Raw genomic sequence first — 23370 nt, forward strand, 5'->3', positions numbered from 1 at the left:
GCTGACAGGGCACGTACGGGGTGGAACCGCGAAGCCACTAGCAATTGCTAGCATATCAGAGCTTTGGCAAGAGCTGAACGTCGCTGGTTAATGTTGTGAGCTTATATAACTACACATGGTTATGAGTGGGTAGTTTAAACGCAGTTGTCAATCGGTTTTCCGTATAACAAACCATTATGGATGCAGTGAACGCGTTCAACATGGAGGTAAAGTTTGTTTTTTTTCCCCCACTGTGTCCAGAGAGCTAAATCCGAAAGCTAACGCTAACTAGTGTCATTTTTTGAGTTAACCTTACTGGTTAATACCAGCACATTTGTTAGATAGCTGCGAATAGTTAGTTAGATCGACCTTCAACCGCTTAATCTTTTCATTTTGGGGTGTAAATATTAGTTCAGTTTAACGTGGTCAACGTAAATATGGCTTGATGGGATTTGTTAGCCACTAGCTTAAATCGAGTCCAACGCTTGTAACGTTAATCTCGCAAGGCCTATGATTTTTAATGTCCTGCTAATTGTTAACTGAACCTTACACCACTGAGGCCACGGTAAACTATGAATAGAAATGTACATATACTAATAATATTAATAGCTTCTGTAACTTATTACCCCATTCCTGTATAATTAGTTATGTGTCCTGTTCTCAGTGCTGTCAGTAAAGCTGTTATTAAACCTTACAGCTGCCACCCACTCAGGTTGCTTTTTCTTTTTTTTTTTTTTTTTTTAGGTCTGTGTAACTTTGTCCATCATAAATTAATCGTAATATTTGGCAGATGTCGGTTATTTTATGGTTGCCGCCTGAAACCCTGGACGGTCGTCTTGCTTTGCTGTGTTTTTGTGTGTCTGTAGCAGGTCTGTAGTTTACTTTCCGCATGTAATTGTTACAGAGAAGAGAGAGAGAGATGCTTGAATAAGATATGAGTGTAAGTTTTCAGCTTTTCACAAGCAAAGTGAAGAGCATAAATCCTATTATGTGTTTTTACAGAACACATTAAAATTCTTGCTGCACACCATATAAAAAATAATCCAATATGAGTCAGTGCCTTTTTTATTTGTAGAGCGTATAATGGAAATCTAATAAGAATACTTTAATAATAATAATAAGAGCCTTTCTATACGCCTTTTATTTTTTATATATATCTATTCATTGATTTTAATGAAAATTGTCTATATTGTAATAAGGTAATATGTCTCTTTATCTGGATATGAAATGGCCTATATGCGGATATGAGATTGTGGTTATACCCCACAGCCCTACATACCGTGCTTTTAACACACGAAACAATCTTGTTTAAGCTATGTATTTCCTATATTCTGAGTTTGTTTACTGTTACAGCATTTTCTGTTATTTACCAGTGTGAAATGGCTATATGTTGCTGCACATTAGAGTTGTCTATGTTACCCTTTTTTTTTTATGCTGCATGTTTTCCAGTGTTATCATATTCCATTACTTTTCCCTTAAAATAAACTGATGTCCTTTTTTTAAACCAGTTGTTCTCCATGATTGACATGAAGCCTCCAATATCCCGTGCCAAGATGATGTCCGTCACAAAATCAGCCATCAAAGCTATCAAGGTAAAACCAATCCTGCTTGCTAATGTCAAACTATATGTGGCCAATAGAGACATTAAATGACACATGTTTGAATGTAGGAGTGGAGATCATTTTCACAGAATCAGATACGTGGTCTTTTGGGTTTCTTTCAATTTAGCTTAGCTCTCTATGTCATAATGTCAGAGTTCAGATTTTTCATCATTCCAGGCTGCATGGTGTGACTGATGTAAAATTCAGATTTTTAATAAGCTTTTTACTATCTTCCAATACGCAAGTCTTTTTTTTTTGTGCAATTCCCCAAAACGCATCAGTTAACTCAACATGGCACTGGTTAAATGTGATTTTTGTGTGACCTTAATGGGTGCTAAGACATTTTATAGAACTTGGTTATGTAATGTCAGATAAAATCCTACTGAATTTGAAGAATTTTTCATTGCGGTTTCTGACTTATATGCCTCCAATCTTGCATGATTATGGTATAATAGTATAACCACAGGATGTCACGATTACAGAAATTTAGTCGTGGATACCAATACCAGTCAAATTCCAAATTCCAATCCACAACCATTCTCGATACCAATTTGATACCACGGTAAAAAACAAAACAATAAGGTACTTCAACATATACTCCTTTTTTAATAAAAAAAACTTTTGAACATTACAAAAAACATCAACGTTGGCCCATTTTCTAATAGATTGTTTTCATATTTACTTAATTCAATAATTAGCTCACAAACAATTTTAATCAGCTCACCTGGCCTGGATACCTGGATACTTACTGGGAGTGAGAGATGCATTGCTGAAGCAACGGCACCAAACTCAATGTTGGAGAGAAGTAGAAAAATATTTTCGGTTCATTATGAAACTGTGGGTCGCCACAGTCTGTAATTAATGGGAAAGGCTGCTTGTAGGCCTACATGGTGCCCTATCAGGTCAGATGGGGCAGAAAAATGAGTAATGTCCTATTTTGAGAACTTTGGCATTGACTTGGTAGCAAAATATAGGTTCTTGGGACATCCGTAGTATAATCTTTGGTAAAGTATTATCTATTATGCTGTGGCTGATGTTATTTATTTATTTTTTTTATAGCTTTACAAGCATGTTGTCCAGATTGTTGAAAAGTTCATCAAGAAGGTATGTACTATAGAGCCTCTTATTGTACATTGTATTACACAAATCAAACTGCGTTTAACAAATGCAATTTGTTATGATCAAACTAATTACTTGTATTTTTTTTCTTCCATTTTTTTTTAGTGCAAGCCAGAATTAAAAGTCCCTGGTTTGTATGTGGTTGATTCCATTGTTCGACAGTCACGGCATCAGTTTGGTGTTGACAAAGATGTATTTGGGCCCAGATTCTTGAAGAACTTCACAGATACCTTCCAAAACCTTTACCATTGCCCAGAAGATGATAAGGTGCTCTATGTTTTTGTTATTTTATATCTTTACAATGGATAATAATTGAAAATATCTCAAGGTTTGGATTGCTTTTTTTCCCCCTTTATCAGAGTAAAATTGTCCGCGTCCTGAACCTGTGGCAGAAGAATGGTGTGTTTGACATGGACATCATTCAGCCTCTGATGGATATGGCCAATGGAGTCATTGTACCTGCGCCTGCACTGGAAGGTACAGAAGTTAATACAAATTTCTTGATGTTTGTCTGTTTGTAACAATGCATTTGAGTGTTATCTTCGAGTAAAGGCAAGTGCGGTTGTAATTTTCCAGTGTTCGATGAACTGCATGCACAGATTTAAATCTTTTTCTTTTATCTGAATAGTTCCCACTGACCACCAACGAGAGACACAGCCTCCTGTCACTAGTGCCTCAGTTGTGCCTGTTGTACCCCAGCTACCCAGTCCTGATGCCTTAGCTGCTGTGGCACAGCTGTTTCAGTCCCCCCATGGTCAGGAGGTAAGCAGTAACATGGTTTAAGTGCTTCAGCAGTTCTGGATCATGGTTGGTGAAGAATTGTTTAAAGGTCTGAATGATTCCTCTCTCTTCCTCATCTAGCTGCAGAGGATGCTCCAGAACTTCCAGCAGGCAGATAAAACTCTGGCAGCCACCATTGCAAACAACATACCAAACCCACCCCAGATGCCTGTGGCCCAGCTCCACCCATACAGTGAACACACAGAAAAGAAAAGCTCTTTAGCCGAGGTACTGCGCTGTGATCATATACAAATACATTTACTAACCTATGTAATAGGGCTGGGCGATACGGCTTAAAAATAAAATCTCCGATTTTTTCACACCAAACCCGATTTACGATTTGAATCGATTTTTTTGTAGACTGTTTTTTAGCGGGTGTTTGTGGGCTGCGGTCCTGTGTATCTCGCAGAGAGCAACATTTCTCCGACTCGGCTGCATTCCTCTGCTTGAGGTGCTGGAATAAATTCGTCATACTGCTACCTTTGGTTGCAACAGCTTTCAAACAAACTTTGCAGTGGGTCGTGGTTTGTTCGCTGTCGGACGCCACAAAACCAAACCAGTTCCAAACAACACTGTGCCTTTTTTGGGGACGAGCTCATCCTGGCTTGCTGCCATGTTGTGTTTATCTGTGGAGAGGTGGGGGGAGAGGTCAGCGCACTCTGACCTACGGGAGCCCAAAGGGACCGATTTTAACTAAAAATAAATCGTGTTTACCTACGAATTTGAATTAATTGTTAAAATCGGTTTATCGCCCAGCCCTACTATGTAATATACAATGTGTGTACATATATATTTTGTATTTTTTTCCTCAGAAACTCCTTGACCGGTTTGACTATGATGATGAACCTGAGGATATAATGGCTAAAGATGGCAGTGCCCAGTCACAGTGAGTTTCATAAAATGTATAGATACATCTGTCTGTGTTTTTTTTGTATGAATGGGCAGGGACAACAGCACAGCATCATTTTTTAAGGTTAGGACTTCAAACCATGTTGCATATATCACACCATTTCAGGTACTTCCCTTTTGATAGCGCAAAGAAAGTACCTTGTTTGCAATGAGTGCTGCTAACATGTATTAATACATTCAATGATGTTTTCAGTCAGCTGTTAGAGGTATAGCCGTTAGAAGGGTAAAATTCACTGATTACCGACATGGTGGACGATGTGAATTTTTGAGCTGGAATAAAAATAGACTTCTTCTATGTGGATTGTGCACATATTTTGCACCAATATGACTATGGAAAGATATTCAGAAGGCTTCTTCCTTAAAGAGATAACTTTATCAAAGAATATTTAAGTTGAATTATTCTTTAACATGTTAAATAATTTAACTCCTACATCGTCAACCAATTCTTTTTTACATTGACGAGAGCTGCTTCTTCTCTCTTTCTCTTTGCTGATTGCCACTGTAATGTAAACTACAGCACACTCTGCTGGATAAACTTTGCGTTGACACCAATATATTACCACAAGTACTTATTTCTGCATTATAAACTGTTTTCATATTGCCCCATATTGGGTAACATAAACATAACATAAATGTCTGCAATAGGCCAATATTGGCCGATAATGTCAGCCAACTGACCACTCTAGCTAAAGGGCAAACTATCTGCTGTTACATTATACATTGACTCCAGTTTTGAAAGATGTTCAGACAAAGAAAATGGGAGAAATGTGTCTTTTCTTCAGCTACTGTCATGTGAATATTTTGACAAGGTTAATAATAGTTGTTTGTTTTGGGTTGTGGGGTTTTCTGGCAGAGTTGATGAAGGTTTAAGTCCTCCACTTTAAATTGGGTACTGCTTAGCTGTTGTCTTTCACTTTTATGTTTTATTTAAAACTACAAAAATCATGACGATGTGACATTTGTTGAGGTCTTTATGAAACAAGTATGTTTTTTTTTCCATCTGGAGACGATTTGTTGGCCAAGGCATCTCTGCAGCACAACAGTACTTCCTTATAATGCTGTTTTGACACATATTTGACCTTTTATCAAAAATTTGCAGTTCTTGTGATTTGGAAATTGCACTTGGTCATCATACGATGTCATTCAATTGTGCATCCCTAACCCACTGTGTTTTTCTTTTTGACATGACATGTGAGCGTCTCTGCTGTTTTCCATCTATAATCTGCTTAATACAGCATAAGAGTATATGTTTCCAGTTAAACATATGTGCAAGTAACATAGTTAAATAAGAGTAACACAAACATAATAATAAGTAATTAAATAATAGCAGCAATAAATTAAGGAATTAAAATAAACTAAATTGAATAAAAAATTAAAAAAAATAGCTTGACTTTTACTGCATTAGTATAGTCATAGCAGGTCCCCATCTGTTAACAAATATATCTTTTTGAAGCCTCAAGGCATAAGTTATTTGTTCCATATGGTAGATTTCCCAGACCTTCTCGATCCACATATTGTATGTTGGAGAATCGGGTTTTAATCATTTAACTGTAATACATTTAAGAGCTGCAATCAGTAATATTTGTAAAAGGTATTTTTTCCCTCTTCCAATTAAGTAATTTGGTATTAGACCTAGCATTATTGTCTTGGGACCTTTTTAAAATTTTTCTGAAATACTTTACCAAGTGTCTCAAAAACCTCATCCCAAAATGTTTTCAGTTTAGGACATGTCCAAAGTATATGGGTATGGTTACCAATTTGTGTCCCACAACTTCTCCAGCATTTATCTGAATACATGGGCCCCATTTTGGATGTGATCACTGGTGTTCTAAAGAATCTTATTATTACCTTCCACCTGGTTTAGTTGGTTTTTAATGTGTTTTATGGTCTTTTTAATTCCCCTCACTATCTGTGTATTTTGTCTTGACAGGGGCATTCCTGATAATGTGTTTAACCAGTTTCCTGGTCAGATGCCTAAAATGGATAATGTTCATCCACATATGATGGGACAGACTGGTGGTATTGAGGTATCCTATTACAATTGAATTCTATGATAACTCAACTAAGTGTCAAATATAGCCACTCCAATACGGGTGCAGGCTTCAGTTAAAATGTACTGTGGTCAATATCCCTGTGGTGTATGTGTTTTTAAACTATCTCCTGTGACTATGTCTTTGTCATCCCTCAGTACGGGGGAGGAATAAGTCATGGTGAACATCATGTGATGCCGGATGGATACCGTTCCATAAATGAGGCTTATTCACAATCACAGGTAAATCTTCCAAGCCCGTTCAGTTTAACCTGATTGAATGCCTCTGTTGTGAAACAAAGACTTTCAGTTTGAGTTCCACCGAATTTGCATTTGACTGTCATGACCTGGGTTGTGAACTCTTAAAATAAGAATTAATTTGGAACATGTCATCATTGTCTAATAGGGAAATTCAAGAGAAGACTCAACTATGAGGCGGGAGGGCAGACACAGAGGCTTCGGCAAGAGATCAAGGTCCAGATCCGGTTCCAGGTAAGAGACTGTGTAGCGCTGTGGATTTCAGGTAGATGTTTTGAAATGCAGTTCTGTCTCTTCAGTTAATTGGGGGACATTTTACACTTGTCAAAGCCTTTTTTGTACTTACTGTTAATGTTACAGTGGGTTAAGAAAATATTTTATTATCTGCTGCGATACCTGAAGGGTAATTTACATATCAGGAATTATGGAGCCGTTGGTGCAGTGCATGCACTGACACACTGCACACGCTGCAATGGACCCTCAGTGCTCTGTGTTCATTTTGTCATTTCCTGCTCAGGTAAAAGGTGAAAAGGATAACGTTCCTCTTAGGAATTGCATGATTTGGTTGCACAATGTTGAGTTGTTTCAATGTTCCGTGTTTCAGATCTCCCAGGAGAAGAAGATCAAGATCTTCTTCTCGCTCAAGAAGGCCTAGGCATCGACGCTCTCGTTCTCGCTCCAGAGAATGGCACTGGAGATCTCGCTCTCAATCTCAGGACAGGAATGAAAGGGAGAAGGACAGAGAGCGCAGACAGAAAGGTCTTCCCAGCATAAAGAGCCAGACACTCAGTGGTATGTGCTATTGTGTGTAACAGAAACGAACCTGTGACTCTGAATCTAATCAGTTTAAATGTACACCATATTAAGAATATTTTCACCGCTTTACCTTGCTGGCCACTAAAGGTAGAACTTCCGTATTTCCTGCATAAGCTTAACTGCACTGCACACTGTATTATGCCCCAGATCTAGCTTTGTGGGTCAGATTAATTTTAGATAAGATAATTTTTTTTAAAAATACAGAGAAATTGGTTGCCAACATTGGAAACCAGATTTGTCATGCATTTCCCATTAGAGCATTGAAACCATTACCTACAGTGAATCTTATGATAAAAGTTACTGATGAAGAAAGTCAACAGAAACACACAGAGGTGGGGCAGAGCAAGCCGGTGTGTTTGTGAGAGACCAGAGTAGGTGTGTGTGTGTGGCTTACGTGGAAAAGAGTACTGAAGGGAAAAGCAAAGTATGGTAATTGAAGTAGATAGAGATTTAAGTAGTGAAATAAGTAAGCGTATGTGTATATAATGGGTAATGTAGCCTAGTCTTTCAAATACTTTCAAGTATGGCCGTCACCGCCATACTTAAACTGTCATCCTGTGGGAAACGCTGACCTGGATTTTTGGGGTAACAAGATTTGTCAAACATTTAATTCTTTGAGGTTGCCTAAGCAACCGTTCTATCAATGACAACATATACCAGTAAAAAAAAGAAAAAAACTGAGTATCAAACATTCACATTTAAACAGATAGTAAAGTTAAACACAACCCATCCTCTAAGTTGCTAATGTCATTTTGCTTTCAGTTTGCAGCACTACACTTTGGGTCGGACAACTAGACAAGAAAACTCAGCAGTCCGATGTGATGTCCCTTTTGGAAGAGTTTGGCCAGATTGAGTCTATCAATGTAAGTGTGGACAATTCACGTCAGAGATACTTGTATAATCCTCTATGATCTTAAGATAATGTTATCAAATTACCTTTGCTTTCTCTGTCCAGATGATTCCTCCGAGGGGCTGTGCGTATATTGTTATGGTTCACAGACAAGATGCCAATACAGCCTTGAACAAACTCAGTAGGGGGTCATACAAAGTCAATCAGAAACCTGTTAAGGTACATAAACTCTTACAGAAATTTTACTTATACATTTGTTTCTGTTTAACTTGTTTTAGTAGTAATAATAAACTTGATGATTATAGCTAATTTCATTCTTGCCTAGATTGCTTGGGCTTTGAACAAAGGTATAAAATCAGCACACAAAAAGTTCTGGGATGTGGAGCGGGGAGTTACCTACATACCCTGGAGCAAAGTCAAGGTTGATGAGTTGGAGAGCTATCGGGAAGGGGGTATACTGGACGCAGAGACACTAAATCCAGGTAAACACTTAGTTATTCCTTCAGCTTGGCCAAGATTTACCTACTGTGTGCTATTAGAAACAGTTTTCCCTCATGTTGTCATTGCATGTTCCTTTGTGCACAGAGTGGAATAATGCCAAGGACCTCAATAAGCTGGCAGCTGTAAATGGAGCGCTGGAAAGTGTACCAGCAGATGGAACCATCACTGCTCATATTCAGGTAATGCTAATACAGTCTTTAAACACCTTCTTTTTAAAAGTGTTGTTATTGTATTGGTTTAATGGCCTTGCCATTGGAGGCTTACTTTATAGTGTTTCTTGTGGAGGATGTAAGGAAAATAAATTATTGTTGCATATGAGTAGTGGAGCTTATCTGAACTACCCTATCTTCTTCTCTTCAAAAATGATGTCACTGGAAGTCTAAATTCAAAGAAAGTACCCAGGTAAATGAATGTTAGAAATAATGTACCTAAAGGCTATCCCATTCAGTGAGAAATACTCTGCAAATCAAGGTGTACACATGGCACATTTCTATGGCAGACCTAGCTTCAAAACGCTTTTATAAGTAAATTCTTGCTCAGTCTATATTGGGCTTTAAGTTACCATAGTTACATTAATGATGGTTCTGTTACTATGTTATTTTTATTTTAATTCAATCACTTATAGTTAAACTAACTGACATTTCAAACGGTACTCACTATGTCACCTAAAATAAAGTTTAAAGGGGACCTAATATGCTAATTTTAAGCTTTATATTCTCAGTCTGAGACTCTACTGGAGTGCCTTTGCATGATTCACTCTTCAGAAACATCCTTATTTAGCTTATACTTGCGCTTCATGCAGTCCCTCCATTCTCGCAACAAGCTGATTAGCCAACTTCACAGAAGCCTGATCAGGGACTGCACCCAGTGCTTATAAACACTGCTTCGTCCTCTTGCTGGTCTCGGCGGCATGATAGCTACAATAACTTAGTTTGGACAATAGTGATATGGGGCACTGAATTTGATTAATTTGCTGTTCATCAGAGCACAAATGAATAACAAACAACAAAATGAAACGCCTCCAGAGTGGAGGGAACTGGGCCTCACTGATTACTGTACAAAAGCACAGAACTTCTTAATTTTATTCACTGGTTTTGGTGAGATTGAATTACATTTTATGGAGAAATTTTTCCCTCTGGCCTTCCCTCTGATGTCCTCTGGGTGCTCAGCTTAAATTTCCAGTGATTTATGTTGTTTTCTGATGGACAGATTGCTTCACTGTTGCTTTAACAAGACAAGCTTTTATGTCAAAAATGTAGAAAAAGACGTTGGTAGGTTGCAATTCTGAGATTTTTGCTCACAGGGATTACTTTTACATACGTTTACCTCATTATTTGACACTTTGGCCTAATATCAACATCTGACATTGCATAACAGAATAACATATAGGTCCCCTTTAAAAAATGTAGGATTATTTTAAGTTTCAACCATGGTATAAACCTGGTGTCAGAGTCCAGTCAAAGAACACAAATTAACCTTTGCTTGTAAGAGTGCATATGCTCATGTATAATTTTACGTGGGCTTAGGCAAACTCTTGGGCCACACTGCCTACCTCTGTGTGTGACGCAGAACTGCTGCAGCTTGCAGGCCTGGGTATCCACACAGGCAGCGCTGCTGCTGTGCTGTTACTGCCAGCCTTCTATCTCTCTTCTACTCAGTCTTTCTATATTTTGTTTGCCTTTGATAAATACTATACAATAAAAGCTTTGTTAACACATTAATGGATCCTCTCCACAGAAACACTAGTTTTAAAAAATTTATTCAGATTATTCTCATGTCTGACATATTCTACAGATATACATATAGACATTGAAACTGTAGTAAAAGGTGTAATGTTGGTATGTTGGTATGACTATGAACAGATCGTGTCAAGAGCTGCACGTGGGGGAAAAAAATAGGTGAATTATCGTCTCCCTAGATGAAGAGTTGCTGCAGCCATGCATGTTGCTCACATGGGCTGTGTGGCTGCTCTAACCTGTTAACATAGGCACTGAAATTAAAACCAAGAGGTTCCACAAGGCCCACACGATGCTCAGGTCGGCATTGTGGCTCAGCATAAGGCTTAGTCAGAAGTGATGCTATCACCCTCTGGCTTGGTGCATACTGATTGCGTCTACACTTCTAGTGTGAGTGATTTACACTATCAGGTCTGGTTTAAACTAGGCTAACATAAAATAGGCTGCAGGTGTCAAAACCAGCAGCGACAGCTGACTGTGTCTAAAAAAGGATGCACATTTACCTGTGGCCAGCATTTGGGTTTATGTTTGTGTGAATGTTTATGGGCTTGTGAGCTCCATATGTCACAACTACACAACTGAAATATAACGGGATGACAAATACCTTAAATGGAACATAAACCATCACTTGAAAACCCACACAGTGGCAATCAAATTGTTTGTGTGGACGTTCATTTTTGTGTCATATTTAATACCTTGAATGCTGATGAGGCTGAAATATCAAGGTACTTATTTTGGTCATGATAAATTCAGCCAATAGAAGATGCATTCTTTATAATATCTCTATTTATAGAAAAACCCATAATAAACCCTTAAAATTATTTCCTGGATGTTCAGATTATAAATGGTTGGAGCTTTGAGCAACTCAACTTTCTAAGCGAGTTTGGGTGCAATCAGTTCTTATCATTGTGTTGTCTTGACTTGGTGTGGAACACTGAGCTTGTCATGTGAAACTTTCTAGAAGAGGTCAGACAGCCTGTAATAGTTGCGTATTAGAACTTGCTGCCCCAAACTTGTGCTTTTAGAAAACCTACAGTCAAGGTGTGTGCAACAGATGTTGAATATGATAGTATTTTGTAGCGCTGAATTAAACTGTTTTATTAAAAGAGAAATTTTAATGTTTCTGTCTTAAATGAATATCAGATTATTTACCCTCTAAGAGGGGTCATCGTGTCACTCATGTCTTTATTTGCATCTTAATGGTTCTTTCAGAGTCACCAAATCTAATTTGGTCATTTAATCCACTTGACCACAATTCAGATAAGCTCCTCTGCTGATAGGCATTAAATTCAGCAATGCTTATTCATCAGTTTTCCTTTTTTCTTTGCAAAATATTTGCACCTACACTCGGTGACCTTGTACTGTGCAGTATAACTTATTCAAATAAAGTGGGACATTACAAAAACCTTTAATTACTGTGGTATGTGTAGAGGGAAGAATTTGTTATCCTGTCTCTGTTTTCAGTCATGCAGCTCTATTATTCATAATGTCAGAGTTTCGCAAAGTCATGAGCACTTGTTTTTTCTTCTTCACATCTAACTACAAAAAAAGTTTTCCTAACCATCCACAGTGGTTGAATGACAACAAAAATACTAAAATGGGTATATACATGAATTAGCTCCTTTTGTGGGAAATTTGTTTGTTTTAGTTGCAAACGGTGTGAACACTAAACTCAATATATAAAAACTGATTTAGAGCTAGCAATAACTACATTAAAGCAACATAATATATTGTATTTTTGACAGTTCAGGTGATCATCCAATGTAAAGGCAAAATCTAAGTTCTAAGTAAGTTTTGTAAAAATATTAAACATCCTCTTCATCAATCTTATAACACATTTTTAAAAGGCCTCTTATGACCACATGTTGAATAAATTGAAAACAAACTAGCTTCAGTGACACATGATCCAGCTGGACTGTTGGCAAACTACCAAACATAGCAGGCCTGCTAAACTGCACACCTCACTGTGAAGAAAGGTTGCTCAAATGTCGAGAGTATCTGACTGTTGGCTGCTGGAGGAAGAGTGCCCAAGTGGGAGACAAGGTAAGCCGACAACACTGTTAGCAACTTATGCTCAATATTGCGCTAAACCCACCAATTGTTAATAAAAACTGGTCAGAGACATGATTTTTTTTTATATTTCTTTAGACATGTTTTTGGTAAGGGGAATATTTCCTAACAAAACAATTTTTCATGAAGGGGTGAATGGCAATTTAAAATTAAATCACATCTGCCACGCCTAAGAATGTGTCTAAGGTGGATCAGAATTTAAGTCTATTTTATACTCCATCATCCATATACCACAGTACATACAGCAGGGTTCAGTCATCTATGCTTGTCTTTATACTGGATATGTAACTCCAGTGCGTGCCATCAGTCAACTTATTAAGGAAAAACTCAACTTATTCCTACAATCCAATTCTTGCCTCTGCATTAGTTTGTTGCTGTGCCTATTTCTCGAACATTGTAAAAGATAATGGGTCTAGCTTAGCTTAATTTAGTTAGCAATTTAAAATATGATCACGAAATAATTAAAATAGACATCCTACAGTTAACTTTTTTTGGGACATTAATGTGACAAGTTAATAATTAATATAGATAATATTAATATTTTATAAATAATAGTATAAGAGTATACATATACTCTTATATTCTACATTATGAATATATATACTATAGTGTACTATTTTATACTCAGTATATACTCAGAAAGTACTATAATTATACGTGTGCCATGTATCAAGGCTGAGTCCTTCCCACTGTGGCCCGGGTTCAAATCCGGCCATGGGCCCTTCGCTGCATATCATGCCCTGCTTTTCCTGCCTCTCTCTACAGTCACTGCATTCAAAAAAGTCCGTTTTATAATCATAACTTCATTATTTCTGGTATTTTAAGGAAAGGATCTGCTAACTTGAAACTAGATTGAACATTTAAAAATGTCCTTGAAATTACAGATTTTTTGCAATGACTAAAACTCAATGTTATTGGCTATACATAGAATAGGATGTGCATTTTGGGCTGAATTTGGCATAGAAGCTGTTCTAGACCTGCAGCAATAGGGACAGGAAAGTTGTTTTATGCATCATAAGTGTGTAAAAATAATACACAAAATGACACTAGTAGACTGCACACTATGCCCACATGTTCACCCCCCTACCCATGCTCACTTTATACAAAAGAATATAACATGGACATGGAGACAAAAGATTGAGTAAAGCACTCATGGAAGCACTTGCTTGTTTGGAAGACAGTTTAAATTTTTTTTGTCGACTACTGTATGTGATGGTAACCTCTAGCCAGCCACCATACATAGCTGAATTTCATCAGAGGACCTTCAGGTAGTATCATTTCAGGAGGATGAGATGCCCTCACTCTCCTTGATGTTTGCTTTTTCTATTTGACATGCCCGGCTGGGGAAAAAGCTGCCATATTTTCTGTACAATTATTAGTTATGACAGCCATTTTGTTTTGGGGAAAAAAGAAAATATGAATTTGAAAATGATTGGTGAAGTTCCAGTGTGTAACATTTGGGAGGATCAACTGGCTAGAATTGAATATAATATTCATAGGTATGTTTTCTTTAGTATATAATCACCTGAAAATAAGAATCGCCATGTTTTTGTCACCCTAGAATGATCGACAGAGGCAGTGGGTCCTCTTCCACTGCCATAATTGTACAGTAGTCCAGATCAGGCCAAAACACTGGCTGTACATAAGGGCCTTTCGCTAGTTTTGCAGCCACCATGGTTTTTCTTTCGCCCTTGGTTGAGTCAAGAGGTTTCAGTTGGTTGCAATTTGCAGTCTGACTGCCACTAAATCCTACACACTGGTCCTGTGGTGTTAATCCTCCCGGTTTTTCTAAGTATGACCCTGTGCATTATGGAATTTTACAGATATCAATCAATCATTCTTCTAAATCTAAAGCTGTACCCCTTTTTCTTGTTCTATTTCCAGCCAGTCACCACAGAAGTTCTGTGGCAGGCATCTTACATACCCATATAAAGATTCAATACGTTTCTTTAACTATAAAGAGAATGCATCTGTTTGAATTATTTGGATCCAAGATGTGGCTTTCGAAAAGTTGCTCTTCTCAAGCTGACCACTTTTAATACCAGAAAACTCGTCACCATTTGGTGATTTCAGCATTTTGAATGTAAGATATGGCATCCACATGAGATGAATAGATGTGAGGAATCTTTTCTTTGACAATCACCTTTAAATATATGTCTGGTCATCGGCCTCTGCAATCTGCCTGCACAAATCACAGACAAACTTGTGCTTATTGCAGGATTACTCGACCACACGTTTGGATACTCTGATAGTAAGGCAAACTGAGGTCAGCCCTTTTGTCTTCAGTTATATTGCTGCCTAGAACATTATTCTGACCAAATCAACTGAGCATTGAAAGCAGCTAACGCTAGCTTCATTGTATAATGTGCATCATAACATTCATACTATTTATTTCTATGTATGTATCTATGAAATCCACTCACCCGCACATGTATGTGTCAGGAAACGCTGATGTCCTGTTGTCCAATATAAATGCACATCAACTCTACAGTAACTCCGAAAACCGATTCAACACCTTTGCTCCCTGGATCAGCACATCCCAGCTATTGTACTTTGACTGGCTCTTCTGTCTGTATGGCATGTTTGGTTTGTGGTACAGGCATCAAATGGTGCATGTCAACTAATGTGACACTGCCGGTGTGTTGCACTAAAAGAATGGATGAAGGAGGAGAGAAGTGGCAGTGTAGTTGAGTTGAACTGTTGAGGCAGAGTCTGCTCAGTGCAGTGGGGTTGCCTGGGTTTTTACCACTTTTAGTTTTCAATCTCTTGCACAGTTCTCAGAGTAGCTTTGGGGAAAAAAAAAAAAAAAAAACTAAATGAAAACTTTCCTTTCCCATATTCCATCTTTTCATCTCTGAATTCATCAGGATGCTCCATTTACATGTTAAGTTCTCACGCTGTTTAAAAAAAATCTTAACCCAAGATGGGTTAATAACCAAACACACAACAAGCTATTACTTCTACAGTTACCTGGGCATGTAGAAGTAAAGCAGGTTCAACAAAAAAAATAAATGGCAGTCCTTGGAATGAAGTGGACAAGGTAAAAAAGGTTTTTACTGCTCATGGTCAGTTTACACAGGGTCCACATTTCAAAATGTCAACCTCTGTGTTGGCCTCGTACTTCTCATTTTTTATGTATTATTTTTATGTGTGGGACCTTCTTTTATATGCAGTTTAAAAGTAAATGGAAAAAGAAATTAAATAGAAAAAATAGAACTAGTGTGTATGAATCAAAAGCAATTTAAAAAGTAAACTAATAGTCAGCAACAAACTATGAATTTATGCACATTGCAAACATGCAAATTACTCTGCACATAATAAAGTGTGAAAATAATAGGCATGAAAACCATTACAAAAGCGTAAGTGCATGAAATAGACTTACATTTCCCACTTGGAAATGTAGCTTTTCAAAATGTAGCTCTTCAAAATATTGACGAATATCAGTTTTTCATGATCCAGTTAACAGTTTTTAAGGGATGGAGCCCATTCAAATGTTTTTATAACTTGAGATTAATGTATGAAAACATCAAAACATTTAGATTGTTAATACAAGACTGCTGCAGAATTGTGATAACTTGCAAAGCCAGTCTCAACCTATGTTTTTAGATGGATGTGACTCAGTTAACAGCTTTTATTTATAAAAACTATATATATTCCAAAAGGGCTTTAAATCATTCATCACTAAGAGTTGTGTATAGTTTTAATTAGTTTATGCTTGAACTAAAACCATCCTAAATCAGAGTAATTAAACACTAGGTTCTTCTGGATATAGGTTTCCACAAAGGGTTTGCATATTTGATCTTCAAGTTTGTGCTTAGAATATAAATAAAGTTTGTGAATATGAGCGAGAGACGGGAGAAATCAGGAGAATGAGAGAATCCAAATGTGGTGGTGACATGTTGTAAAACCTTGTGCTGTTCTCTATTTATCCTTGATTTCTTTTTCCTTTTTTTTTCTGACTCTTGGCCATTAGCATTGCATTGTATAGGTAGCCCAGTCATTAACATGGATTATAATCTAAAATCTGAGCAGTCTTCTCCTTTCAGTCGTTTTCAAGTGAAGTGACATTTCAAGGAAAGGGGGATTCTTCAATTTCATCAAATAGTACAACAGTGGTCTAGATCCATGTGTGGAGAACATCACCCACATGAGGCCTCACAAAGGTGAGTGTTATAGAAATGATCTTTGGATATTGGGATTCCAACTCTTTGATGATACTGTGGACTGGTTGTAAGGTAATGACAGGTTCATTCATAATAAAATGGACTTTTGAATTTGCTTTTACTCATGAATAACATCAAGGCTAGTTTATTGTAGAGCTGCCTCATTATTGTCTTTTCATGTCTTATATGTAGCAGGTGTTAACAAAGAGCAAAGGAATTATATTGACAAGCATAAAAGCACTGAAATGATACCTGTAGGGTTCCCTAAGTGGAATTAACCTGCAGAAAAAATGGAGGAGCACATATCCTGTATTTTCTGCTGATGGAGAGAAACACCAGGGTAAGAGCAGATCCCTCTGTTGCCACTCCCATGTTGTTTCGTTCCTTCAATAGCATCAGTGTTATTGTGAAAAAGCATGAAAGGCGGTGCCCAGCCGACCTATGTTTGGCTCCTGATGAATTAAAGGATAACCATCTTAATCCAACGCATTAGTGCCTTTGCCTGCAGTTCCTCTGATGGCCACTCAATGGCATAAGGTAATTATGCCTCTGTAACAGGTAATAAAGAAGCAGCTACTTTTATGGCTGGCTAATTAAGCCAACACTGAAGTAATAAAAACTGCAGTTCTTTGAATGGCCACTGGAGGCTGGCTGCAGAAGTAAGGGAATCTAAATAAGGCCCGTATTAAAATGGCCAACTTTACAGCAGAAATAAACATGTTAACAGCCTAGTACAAAAAACACGTTCATGACAACTGTACAGGCGGTGAATTTCTCCCTTTTAAATTATATCAACACGGAAAGCAGAGTGCTATTTGCTTCTGCATATTTACGTGTTTCCTGTAAAAAAAAAAAAAAGGCAGCTAGGGAGGGACTTGTCGTGGATGTTGATTGGCATTTACAGTAACCAATAGTGCTGTGTGTGTTACCCACCCACTGCTCTGCAGCTAGTGCTATGAGCTAGCTTCAGCTAACAGCAGATACAGTTAGCTGCAGTACATTAGCGGTATGCTACTTTAGCAAGTATTTCTGTCCATCAGGAAATTCTGTAAATCACAGAGAGTTGAGGCTGAGCAGCCAGAGGACATCAGAGTGAAATAAAAAAAATCATAAAATATGATCCAGTTTCATCAAAATCATATTACGTTATCGTCTTTGCCCATTTTTGGATTTACCGTCAGCCTGCGGAGTGAGGACTCCCAAGATGGCGACGGCCAGAGCCGACCACACTTAGCTTCACAACTCCTCTTCAGAAACCTCTTCTGACGTCACAGAGGCCAGGTCCATTTTAATTATACAGTCTATGGCTCTATCTGCTGCTATTCTTTTTGAAAGCAATGACTACTCACTCACGTTGCAGATATGCTGGGCTTGTCAGTCTTTATAGATTTTACGCCTAAAGTAGCTAATGTTTGTGGTATTGTTTCGTCACATGATCAAATAGATACTTGATCATGAACATACATTATACCAGCAGTCATTTGTGCATATATGTGTCTGACAAAAATATTAATTAATTGAATTAGAATTGAATTTCTTTTTTGTTTATTTTATGTAGAATAAGCATGTAACTTTGTTGTAGATGTCTACCAACTATTATACTTTTAAAAGAAAAGTTAAATCCGTGACAGAGATGGGTTTGCCTTTTAAGGGCACATATATTACATATTTCAATAATTTTGAGCCCTCTAGCAACACATTGTAAAGAGAGCCTGATCTTGCTACGGGCCTCCCCACCCATGGGCCCAAGTGCAACCACGCTGCCTGAACTGTATATTTAAGCCCTTGTGGCCACTAGATGGTACTTCCAGGAAAAAAGAATATTGAAATAACTCGGAAATCCCCAAATTCTCAAGTCTCTCTTGAAATACAAAGTAAGTATATTGAAACAGTCAATGGATGTGTGTGAGTGTGTGCGTGTGCATATATATATATATTCATCAATGTGTACATGTATGTATGACAGTATAAATACAAACATTTCAGTCACCAGATTTATACTATATTGATTTCTACCAGACATTACATAATGGTTCTTACTGTTGCCTACAGTCACTTTAATGTATATAGTTGTTTCCGATTGATCTGTTGCTAAAACTTTCTGACATTGACAGGGAAACCTTTCCTCAGCTATAGCATTGTGAAAAACATTTGATGTGCGATCAATGATTAATTTGTGACTCATCTGTGCAGAGATGGATTTTATTATCCCACTGCATGTGATTGAGATAAGTTGGAATGTAAATAGGTGCTTTCCATCTAATGAGAGATTGTTTTGACATGCACACATGAGACACATCTGTTGTTTCTGTTAAAAGGGATATTGTTGTACATTTGTTCTGAGCTTGGGCACTCACATTTTGATTTATAGGTATACTTGCTCTGTAGCTTCCTACAGCCAGCTTTGGCACCAAGGAGAGAATGTCATGGCAGAACCTGTAGGTGATTACCTTGCAACATCTGGTAGGCTTTAAGTTGTCAGCGACTGGGACCAACACTTATGCATTCATGGAGAGAAATGTAATTTGTGTTAATGATAGATTTAGGGTTTTAGGTTGAATGCATGGCACATGATTTCTATCTGGGGGAAAAAGTTAAATATAGTGAGCAATTTGAGTTAAATTACTGTTTCAAAGGTCTTGCGTAAATGTTTAAATGTTATGTCTCACTCATTCTACTTATCAAATTGAATTACCTGAGAGTGCAGTCATGCAGTAACTGGTGTACAGCACATTACATGATAAATATGTTTATTATTTTCTTTTATTATTTTAGGTACTGTGTTCTGACTTTTACCATAGAGCTTGATTCTGGTAACATTTTAAATGTTTGATATGATTTCACAATAACTTTGATTTCAAAACTACAGTATAACCTTTATTTGCCAAATACTGTAAACTTGTCATATATATAGTAGATTATATTATATTATGTATTTATTATACAACAAATGTGTCCGATGCTATTTCATATGCCCATACACTATTCTTATGTTTTAAAATAGAATATTTTTCATGAAGTCACAGTCAGAGAAAACTCCTATATAGAATAATTATAATCTCAGCTAGGAGTCCTGGGTAGAAAACAACTGCATTGCTTCATGCTTTATTAATTCTTTTGATAGATAATCATTATTTGTCAGCTGCACCGTAAGTTTGACAAATTGAAGGTTGTATCAATACAAATATACAAGTGCAGTTATATTATTGATAAAAGGAAGTAATTGGTCTGTCTGTGTAATGTATCTTGTGGCTGTTCTGTGAAATCAGGGACATTGTGACAGAGGTCAAGGGCTTTTCATAGTGATCAGTGTCATAGCTTTTGTTCATTGTTCGTTTGTTGGTCAGCAGGATATCTTGAAACATGTGAACACATTTCTGTTAAAATTAGTGGAAGTTTGGTGGCAGTCTCAGTTCAAATTATTGTGCGTGTGCATATTTGTTGCATGTATGTATCGTATCAGGCACTTAAACACTTCCCTGCTTGGGTCTCCACCTTTACCTTGACTTTAAGGCAAAGCCATTCTGTTTGCTATAATTCTGAAACTAAGGGAGAGTCCTAAAGGTATGTTTGCAGAGACAAGTGGATTGTTCAGCATTTACAGGATGGTGATTTGAACCCTCGGAATGCCTTTTAGGTTTAATAATTTACCTAAAGGGTCAATCTCCATCACTAGTCACCAAAAGCTCCACCAATTAAAACTCCCACCATTCCTGTTACAATTAGCCAAAGTGCTGGTAAAATCCTCCCATATAAGGTCACTATTCTTTAGAAGTTACTTTCTTACCGTCTATTTACCGTGTGTGGTTGTAGTATATAGTGTATACAAATCAAGAAACCCTTCTGACCATGGTGTTGGGTCTTAAACTGCAGTTGCAAGGGGTAAGTAACAAAACACTAGCCAATTTTTTTCATTCCAGCAGTTCAATTCAATACAAGTCATACATGCTATAGATTCATCTAGATTCTGAACATCTTGTCTTCCACCAAAAATCTAAATTTTATACAACATTATTTCAGCATCGACCTCCTTCATACTAAATAATATATGTACAATTTTGCGTGTGCTGAGCAAACATACTTGACCAAGGGTAAATGTGCTTCTTATTCTGACTGGGTGACAATTTTTTATTTGAAATGAAAGACTGATGGGCAGATCTAAAGAAATATTCATGGAGTGGCAAGAGGGAGGCATGGAGACTTTAAAAGGTCGAGAAATATATGCTGCAAACAATAATATATTTGCTTGGAAAAGCCAGTCAGTTTTTAAAAGTTATTTTTAAAATTAATTTAAATTAATAAAAAAGTTAAATTGGAGAACGAACTGGCTCTGAAGACTGATATATATATTATATATATTATATTATCATATAATTATTCTGTATTCTGGCTAGGTATTGTGGGAGTCCATATAACCCCTTAAAATATATCATTGTTATGTCACAGTGTTGGTTATATATGGGTAAACATCCACATATGAAAGTATGTTTGTCCGTAAACTAGACTGAGCTGAATTTCTGCAGATTTGCTCCATGTTCCATTTCCCTAGTATGTTTAAAGCTATAATATAGAACGAATGAATAAAGGCAGTTTTACTATACAAAGCTTGCAGTTGCTGTTCTTCTTGCAAGGGTGTGTTTACCTCCTTTTTTGATCTGTGGACTTCATCTACCACACACTTGTGTTTCCTTTTTACAATGCTTGTAATGTAATACTTGACTGACGTATACATTTTGTCTTGTTTGCTTACTTTGACAGATTGGTTAGCTATGCAGTATGTTAATGTATAATAGTATTGTTTTCTGAGGACTCCACTGAAAATTCCTGGGGAAACTCAGAAATATATAAAAAAAATAAACAAAAATACTCATCAAGAGATTATTTTCCTCATCAAATGTGACAAAGATAAATTAATTAATTAATTAAAATATAAATGGGATGCAATCATCAAGAAGCTGCTTCAGAATCTGTTAACACAGTTTTTTTTCTTTCAGTTCACTGCTTCAAGAAGGCTTTCTTGCTTGTTTCTTTAATCTTAATAACAATGCTATTGTGTTTCTTTGTCTTCCAGGTGCCACAGGTTGAACAAGCAGCACCCATCGGAAGTCCACCGGCTTTTCCTGGCCCCATCATGCTGTCCCCTACATCCATGCCTCCAGGAGGAGCTCCTTTTATGCCCGCAGAGTTTGACCGTACAAAGTTGGTACCAGGTAAGACATTTGTATAGAGGACATTCGTGTGGATCTTTTAGATGTGAGTGTAGTCATGTTGATTAAAATCAACTTCTCTTTGGACTTGATAATATGAACAGGTCTCTGCTGCAATGTTGTCACTTTTCTGGACTAGATGTTACGCTCCCTGGTCTGTTTTTTCTTGTGTTGCCACAATACTTTTCACATTTTTCCTCTGGGGATCAATACAACCTTATTCTTTTTTGCAGCAGGAAGTGTAAAACTTCCAGAGGTGTCCACCAATGATTCTATAGGGGACAAAGGCACACCCTCAGATGTAGGCACCGACAACCAGCTGGGGTCTCCTGTAGCACCGGGGATGACCCTCTCAGGCCCTGGAGTCATGCAGGGTCCCAGACCAGGTATGCCACCTATGCAGCCTCCCCCCGGGATGCCGAATCCTCATCTACCTCCATTCCTGTCACCTCCAAACATGCCACACATGCCCCCAGAAATGATGCCCGGAGGACCTATGTTTCCACCAGATAGGTTCAGAATGCCAATGCCCTTTCCTCCTCGTGGCCCCCCTTTCCATCGACATCCTTCTATGGGACCAGAGGGCATGAATGACAGAGAAGGGAGGCATTTCCGAAATGGGAGGCCAGGGTTTGGGTGTCCGCCCTTCCACAGAGGGAGGTGGTAGATGTTGGCTGAATGATGGACCTGAAGGGGAGAGGATGCTGAACCACTGTGAGACATACTAACAAATATCAGGACATCCGGTTCAACAAGGACTGCGGTGAACAACTGTTGGTGCTGAAACCTAAGACTTTATTTTATACCACCAGAACCTTTTCCTAGTGTCAAATAAACAATGGAAAACAAGACACGATGTTCTGAATGTGGTCTGTGCTCCTTCAAGTTCACCAGAGAAGATACACTTTGCTGTAAATATTGTATGTGCTTGTAGCTGTTTGCTATCTTTTTGTATATTTGAAGTTGTGTAGTTAATGCTTAAGTCTGTAATCCTAGTAGTTGGGGGTAAAAACAAAGGCAAAGTCTGTATTTTTGATCTTAGTTTTTGTCTATGGAAGAAGATTGTAAAAATCTATTATACCTTTTGGGTATTTTGTTTTTAGTAAAATCCCTTTGTACCACACTGATGTTAAATTCTTCCCCAGAGAAGATGGTTTTCATTTAAAGCAGGAGATGATTTCATGTCTTGCCAGTAGAGGGTAGAGTAAACCCTGTTACCATGGCTTGCCTCTGTTGTACATTAAGGTCACACCTTGTAGAATTATGTGCAGTGAATATTAAAAAGAGGTACTACCATTTCATCAGATTGTTTTATTTGTGAGGACATTTTTAACTTCTCTAAGAAAACTGAG

The 23370-nt window shown here is 37.5% G+C and overlaps 1 protein-coding gene across 2 annotated transcripts; it reads left to right on the plus strand.

Annotated features, from left to right (window-relative positions):
* On the plus strand, positions 1 to 23319 carry LOC127363033 (SR-related and CTD-associated factor 4). 2 transcript variants are annotated; one of them, XM_051399459.1, is made up of 18 exons: positions 1 to 206; positions 1488 to 1571; positions 2640 to 2684; positions 2805 to 2966; positions 3059 to 3176; positions 3328 to 3461; positions 3561 to 3707; positions 4292 to 4365; positions 6319 to 6415; positions 6577 to 6660; positions 6824 to 6909; positions 7280 to 7467; positions 8254 to 8354; positions 8447 to 8560; positions 8667 to 8823; positions 8927 to 9021; positions 21883 to 22021; positions 22252 to 23319. In XM_051399459.1, exons 1-18 carry the CDS (start codon positions 177 to 179, stop codon positions 22683 to 22685), a joined length of 2289 nt encoding a protein of 762 aa, XP_051255419.1. In that variant the 5' UTR covers positions 1 to 176; the 3' UTR covers positions 22686 to 23319. The 2 variants fall into 2 exon arrangements, with proteins under 2 accessions (XP_051255419.1, XP_051255420.1); XM_051399460.1 differs by having other exon boundaries at positions 22255 to 23319.
* Positions 23320 to 23370: the final 51 nt, after the last annotated feature.

The sequence above is a fragment of the Dicentrarchus labrax genome, unplaced genomic scaffold (assembly GCF_905237075.1).
Source record: "Dicentrarchus labrax unplaced genomic scaffold, dlabrax2021, whole genome shotgun sequence".
Classification (NCBI taxonomy): domain Eukaryota; kingdom Metazoa; phylum Chordata; class Actinopteri; family Moronidae; genus Dicentrarchus; species Dicentrarchus labrax.